This window comes from Littorina saxatilis, linkage group LG16 (assembly GCF_037325665.1).
Source record: "Littorina saxatilis isolate snail1 linkage group LG16, US_GU_Lsax_2.0, whole genome shotgun sequence".
In the NCBI taxonomy this organism is placed as follows: Eukaryota; Metazoa; Mollusca; class Gastropoda; order Littorinimorpha; family Littorinidae; genus Littorina; species Littorina saxatilis.
The window spans coordinates 9,666,897-9,674,396 of NC_090260.1; the positions used below are offsets into that span (position 1 = coordinate 9,666,897).

At 44.5% G+C, this 7,500-nt stretch overlaps 1 protein-coding gene across 2 annotated transcripts in view; it reads left to right on the forward strand.

Annotated features, from left to right (window-relative positions):
• The window catches only part of LOC138950342 (antistasin-like), a 16,786-nt gene that overhangs the window by 1,229 nt on the left and 8,057 nt on the right, over positions 1 to 7,500 (forward strand). The window contains exon 2 of one of the 2 annotated variants that reach the window (XM_070322095.1): positions 2,906 to 2,968. The exons of the other annotated variant lie outside the window; for it this stretch is intronic. Within the exon in view, the coding sequence (XP_070178196.1) occupies positions 2,906 to 2,968 (63 nt within the window). The remainder of the gene's footprint in view (positions 1 to 2,905; positions 2,969 to 7,500) is intronic. 2 annotated transcript variants of the gene reach the window in all.

The window sequence follows — 7,500 nt, forward strand, 5'->3', positions numbered from 1 at the left end:
TTCTTGTGGTCACCTGTCACAGTGTTGTTCTTGTGGTCACCTGTCACAGTGTGTTTCTTGTGTTCACCTGTCACAGTGTTTTTCTTTTGGTCACCTGTCACAGTGTTTTTCTTGTCACCTGTCACAGTGTTTTTCTTGTGGTCACCTGTCACAGTGTTTTTATTGTCACCTGTCACAGTGTTTTTCTTGTGGTCACCTGTCACAGTGTTGTTCTTGTGGTCACCTGTCACAGTGTTGTTCTTGTGGTCACCTGTCACAGTGTTGTTCTTGTGGTCACCTTTCACAGTGTTGTTCTTGTGGTCACCTGTCACAGTGTTTTTCTTGTGGTCACCTGTCACAGTGTTTTTCTTGTGGTCACCTGTCACAGTGTTGTTCTTGTGGTCACCTGTCACAGTGTTGTTCTTGTGGTCACCTGTCACAGTGTTTTTCTTGTGGTCACCTGTCACAGTGTTGTTCTTGTGGTCACCTGTCACAGTGTTGTTCTTGTGGTCACCTTTCACAGTGTTGTTCTTGTGGTCACCTGTCACAGTGTTGTTCTTGTGGTCACCTGTCACAGTGTTGTTCTTGTGGTCACCTGTCACAGTGTTGTTCTTGTGGTCACCTGTCACAGTGTTTTTCTTGTGGTCACCTGTCACAGTGTTGTTCTTGTGGTCACCTGTCACAGTGTTTTTCTTGTGGTCACCTTTCACAGTGTTTTTCTTGTGGTCACCTGTCACAGTGTTTTTCTTGTGGTCACCTGTCACAGTGTTTTTCTTGTGGTCACCTGTCACAGTGTTTTTCTTGTGGTCACCTGTCACAGTGTTTTTCTTTATGGTTCTCATTTGTAGGGAGCAATATGAATAAATATCAAAGTCTGAAGTATACACACTATCTTCAATTGTGATTATCTACGGGAGAATTGTATTTTCTACCATGCTGCCAGTTGTTCAGGGTGGGAACATTTAGGCTTTGTGTTTTTGTACCTGTAAACAATTGTTATTGTCACCACTGTGTGGGGACGTTGTACACGGGCTGTAGGTGTATACGCCGGATAAATGGTTACAGCATATTTTGTTAGCATAACACAAAAGCTACGGTTCTCTTAACACGAAGAAGGGTAGTAGGTTTAGACATGTCACTCAAACAGTTTCCCAAAATGCAAGATGTAACTAAAGTTGATGTCTAGAATGAACCTTATATATATTCCGCTTTTTGCTGCATTACTGCGTGTAAAGCTAATAAAATACGCTGTAACTATGTATTGGGCGTGGTGGTAGAGATGTCGTCTGTATGCATTGGACTATATGGTATCGTGTCATGAACAAACGAAAGCGTTTCAATGTAAGCCATACATTAATTAAAAAAATAAAATATTATTACTTTTTTTTTGGGGGGGGGGGGGGAGAGGGGGAGTTGTCATGCCGATATTATTGATACAGTCTCAAGACTGACATCTCAAAGACTCAAAGATGTTAATGTCTTCAGTGATAACAACAAGGATCATTATTGTAAAATGACGCCTTCTACTTGTGCATCTTGCGAGGCCAGGAAGGCAAACGTTAGAAGTGACGGATTTCTTTCAATGGTCAAGCTGAACTAAACAGCGTGACTCCACCGATCAGCGAAATCATTTCTTGAACGAGAGTATCAGTTAAAGGTTCACTCCTTCTCATGGAAACTTCGGTTCACTGTCTCAAATCTTGCTGGGCTTTTGCCTTACATAAGACCATCCCTCCACTTGGTAGCATACCGAACATCAGCACCCCGACTGCTTGCTTTTGTGAATTGAATGTTGGTTGGTTGGTTATAGTTCAAATCGTCCACACAGCCTATCAATATTGATACGTTGGTTGGTTGGATATAGTTCAAATCGTCCATACAGCCTATCAATATTGATACGTTGGTTGGTTGGATATAGTTCAAATCGTCCATACAGCCTATCAATATTGATACGTTGGTTGGTTGGATATAGTTCAAATCGTCCATACAGCCTATCAATATTGATACGTTACTTGGTTGGTTATAGTTCAAATCGTCCATACAGCCTATCAATATTGATACGTTACTTGGTTGGTTATAGTTCAAATCGTCCATACAGCCTATCAATATTGATACGCGGGACCGATGCAAGTTTGAAACTAGTTTCTTTCGTGTCTTTTGCTGTAAAGCGGTGAGTTGAACGTGTTTGACAAATTACATTTTTATTGGAAAGCCACTTTTACGAATTTAATTCACTACAAAAAAAGTTGTCCGTCCACAGAGAGTACAAAAGCTGTTCATTCATGGTACGTCTTCTTCTTCTTCTTCAGCGTTCCACAATTGTCTGGTTACGTGTCGGCTCGTTTGCCCATTTGGGTTTCCCACACTATACTCTGAGAGAATAGCCAGCTTCACTCCGCTTTCGTTGAGTAGGCATGCTGGGTATTTTCGTGTTCCCATAACCCACCGAACTCTGACATGGATTACAGGATCTTTTCCGTGCGCACTTGGTCTTGTGCTTGCGTGTACACACGAAGGGGGTTAAATCACTGACAGGTCTGCACATAAGTTGACTTGGGAGATCGGAAAAATCTCCACTCTTAACCCACCAGGCAGCAGCGACAGGGATTCGAACTCACGACCTCCCGATTAGGAGGCCGTCGTCTTATCACCACGCCACTACGCCCGTCCGGAAATAATAAGCAAGACGGAAGGAGTTCCCATCTGATGTGTTTGTGTTTCTATCAGGCTTCCACTCTCTCACTCAATCATTCAGCCCCTCTCTCCCTCCCGTCATCCCCCCTTCTCTCTGTGTGGCTGTATATTTCTCCTCTCTCTCTTTTCGTTGTCAGAGTATCATGATCTTCGAATTAATGTGAAACACTTTTTATTGTTTCGCTTGATTGGAACAAAACGGTCTGATTATTTTATGTTCGTTGTTGAACAGTGTGTCAAGGTGACGGCGACCCTGACCCTCGTCAGCTGGAAGACTCGCTACCTCCTGTCCAAGGTCAGTTCAAGGTCAGGATTGAGTGTGACTATTTCGCTTTCACTCGCATTTGAATTTAAAAAAAATCGTGTAAATTTTATATGACACAGTAAACCATGTAGAGTATTCTCTATATTATTCTGTTTTGAGACTTATGTGACAGGGAGACAACTGCGTCACCCTTCTCAGCAGATTCTGCAGTTGTCCGCCGTTGAAGAGCTCGAGCTATTTATAGCTTGACGTTTCTTCTACGTAGTTGACACATGTGAATTGTAGAGTTGTGTTTATGATAGGGTCTGGCTTCTGCTGTCTCCTTGAGTACCCAGCACAGTGTTTACAGGGCTATTCATTGAGTACCCAGCACAGTGTTTACAGGGCTATTCATTTAGTTCTGAAAGTGTTTGACCGTGCTTCGCCTCCAATGGTGATTGTTGTGTTCTTTGCACTAGGTTACAATATAGACCTATACATATAGGTCCCCGGTAACCATCCCTCACTCGGGGCCCGGTAGCTCCGTTGGTTCTTGTTTGCTCTAGGGGGGCCCGGTAGCTCCGTTGGTTCTTGTTTGCTCTAGGGGGGCCCGGTTGCTCCGTTGGTTCTTGTTTGCTCTAGGGGGGCCCGATAGCTCCGTTGGTTCTTGTTTGCTCTAGGGGGGGGGGGGGGGGGGGGGGCGGTAGCTCTGTTGGTTCTTGTTTACTCTAGGGGGGCCCGGTAGCTCCGTTGGTTCTTGTTTACTCTAGGGGGGCCCGATAGCTCCGTTGGTTCTTGTTTACTCTAGGGGGGCCCGGTAGCTCCGTTGGTTCTTGTTTACTCTAGGGGGGCCCGGTAGCTCCGTTGGTTCTTGTTTACTCTAGGGGGGCCCGGTAGCTCCGTTGGTTCTTGTTTACTCTAGGGGGGCCCGGTAGCTCCGTTGGTTCTTGTTTACTCTAGGGGGGCCCGGTAGCTCCGTTGGTTCTTGTTTACTCTAGGGGGCCCGGTAGCTCCGTTGGTTCTTGTTTACTCTAGGGGGGCCCGGTAGCTCCGTTGGTTCTTGTTTGCTCTAGGGGGGCCCGGTAGCTCCGTTGGTTCTTGTTTACTCTAGGGGGGCCCGGTAGCTCCGTTGGTTCTTGTTTGCTCTAGGGGGGCCCGATAGCTCCGTTGGTTCTTGTTTGCTCTTGGGGGGCCCGATAGCTCCGTTGGTTCTTGTTTGCTCTAGGGGGGCCCGGTAGCTCCGTTGGTTCTTGTTTACTCTAGGGGGGCCCGGTAGCTCCGTTGGTTCTTGTTTGCTCTAGGGGGGCCCGATAGCTCCGTTGGTTCTTGTTTGCTCTTGGGGGGCCCGATAGCTCCGTTGGTTCTTGTTTGCTCTAGGGGGGCCCGATAGCTCCGTTGGTTCTTGTTTGCTCTAGGGGGGCCCGATAGCTCCGTTGGTTCTTGTTTGCTCTTGGGGGGCCCGATAGCTCCGTTGGTTCTTGTTTGCTCTAGGGGGGCCCGATAGCTCCGTTGGTTCTTGTTTGCTCTAGGGGGGCCCGATAGCTCCGTTGGTTCTTGTTTGCTCTAGGGGGGCCCAATAGCTCCGTTGGTTCTTGTTTGCTCTAGGGGGACCCGATAGCTCCGTTGGTTCTTGTTTGCTCTAGGGGGTCCCGGTAGTTCAGTTGGTAGAGCACTGGACTCGTGATCGGAAAGTCGCAGGTTCGAATTCGGACCGGGACGGACACGGGTCAACTTTATGTGAAGACCCAGAGACGGAAGCCATGTCCCACTCCCGTGTCACCACAATGGCACGTAAAAGACCTCGGTCATTCTGCCATAAGTGCAGATGGCTGATACCACCTAAACATGCATACATCAAAAGCCCTAAGCCAAGGGCGTAAAACTCGAATTATCATATATAACCCATATCAAGTCCTTAAGAGGCTTAATTAATATTTAGCCTGTAGGACATTAAAGCATTCTCTCTTTCTTTGTTTTCCATCCCTTTTAATTTTTGTGTAATTTTTTTCTGTCTCTTTTTTTTTTCCCCCATCTAAAGTCGGGGTCAAACCCGGGAACATGCCTCTAATGGTTTTACCATGTGGGCGTTAAACATTACCTATCAGCACAAACACACATCAGTCGCGATATAACCTTGAACGGTTGAAAACGACGTTAAACACCAAATAAAGAAAGAAAGAAAGAACACACACACATCTCTGGCTGTTTTGCGTGCAGTGTCGGATTTTCTGATGACTCGAATTAATTTAGCAAATGGACATGGGTATCTCTTAGAAACTATTTGAACAAATGAAAGGAAACGTTTTCAAGAACTGGGATCTGTCGGTATTTAAACGGAACGAACACGATACACAAAAGGCAAATGATCATTGTGACTCATCTGTCAATGTCGCCTTTTCTAAAATGTCCATCTTGTTCGTCTACTTTTACAACTGAGAGGTCGAAGTTCCGGTGAATGTTTCGTTTCTTCCGTAATTAAACGTTCCATAAACTTACACTTCTTATTTTTACATTTATATTTTTAACCTTTTGTCAAGTATGAACATGTTTGTTTAGATTAGACCAGGAATCGAGACGAGAGTTATGGTGTGTGTGAGTGTGTGTGTGTGTGTGTGTGTGTGTGTTTGTGTGTGTGTGTGTGTGTGTGTGTGTTGTAAATGTGGCGATCTCATTTTTTAATCAAACTGATTGAAATGTTGGTCACAACATATTTGACCCGGTCCGGACTCATTTCAGCGTCTGAAGCTCAACATATAATGACTCAATGTGTTCCTTGTGTCCCTGAGCCGGACTGTATATGTCACCGACAAGGTCTTGTTGTGTCAGGCTGTCCTGTGTGCACGGCGCACTGTCGCTACGGACGAGAGCTAGGGCCCAACGGCTGTCTCGGCTGTCAGTGTCACGTGTTGTTGTTGTTGTTGTTGTTGTTGTTGTTGTTGTTGTGTCAGGCTGTCCTGTGTGCACGGCGCACTGTCGCTACGGACGAGAGCTAGGGTGCAACGGCTGTCTCAGCTGTCAGTGTCACGTGTTGTTGTTGTTGTTGAGTCAGGCTGTCCTGTGTGCACGGCGCACTGTCGCTACGGACGAGAGCTGGGCTCCAACGGCTGTCTCGGCTGTCAGTCAGTGTCACGTGTTGTTGTTGTTGTTGTTGTGTCAGGCTGTCCTGTGTGCACGGAGTACTGTCGCTACGGACGAGAGCTAGGGTGCAACGGCTGTCTCAGCTGTCAGTGTCACGTGTTGTTGTTGTTGTTGTTGACTTTGTTGTTGTTGTTGTTGGTTTAAACAAAACTTTATTCAATTTTAATCATGACAAGAACAATGCATGGATGATTACATACTCAAGCATATAATGCTTATTTTAAGCAATCATAGTAATTACAAAACAAAGGTTAGCATGATGGCGGAATAAGTACATTAGCTCATTTCAGGAAACGAAAAACAAAACAAAAGACAAAACAGATACACAAACAAGCAGAAAATGGGAAGGGGTTGGTGATACAGGAGGTGGGGAAAGGGCAGCTAGCTAGTAGCTAGCTTAAGGGAAAAAGAAGAAGAAGAAGAAGAAGACTTGGAGCGCCAATATTTGAGGGGATTTTTTCAATTGTAATAAGTGCACATAAGACACTCGCACAAAGTTAATGCGTATTGTGATCAGAGGAAAAGTCACTACATTGCGCATAAATCGAGACATAATTGATAAGTCGGAAAACAACAAAAGAACATGAGAGAGGTTATGGGGAAAAATTTGTCAGGCAGCATGTCGCATGACAGTGTCTAATAAAAGTAATGAGTGAAGTATAGAGGCTCATTTACGGAACCTGCCCGTCTGTCTAATATAGTCCTGTACAGTTATGAATATGGTCTGGTTGACATTTCGTGAATATTGCGGGATGCCTTTCAATAATATTTCGATATACTTATAATCATTTGTCAAATTATCAATGGACAATAATCTTATATCTCTATACAAGGGACAATGCAGTAAGTAATGTTCAGCAGTCTCGCTGGGATAACCACACTCGCATTGAGAGCAATCCTTAAGGTGCCGCTTACATAAATCAAAATTCAAATCACTCATACCAATACGCAATCTGCAATGATGTACTTGTTCAAATCTTTCTCCAAAATAATAATGGCATGGTACTTTAAAATCAGCACTTGACAAATAATTTTTGAACTCGCTCAAGGAGGTGGTCATTTTAACGTTATCTGGTAAGGTGTTCCATAGTACAGTCGTTTTGGGGATAAAAGAGTTGCGAAATAATTCGGTTCTATGAGGAGGCACATATCTTTCTAATGGTCTTCGTCTATGATACGGATTAATGTCAACTACAAGAGGGGGCAATACATTTACTAAGTACTGGGGGCATTTGTTATGTATCATCTTATGAAAAACAATTAATTTATGTCTTTTCCTTCGTTCTTCAAGGCTACATAGCCCACTTTCCTCATACAGCTTTGCATGGCTAGTGCCCTTAACTCCACCTATTATAATTCGTAGGGCTTCTAAGTGTAATTTTTCTAATGCATAGATGCCATTATCTTAGTGCAATTATCCCAAACAACATCTGCATAGTCGAAAT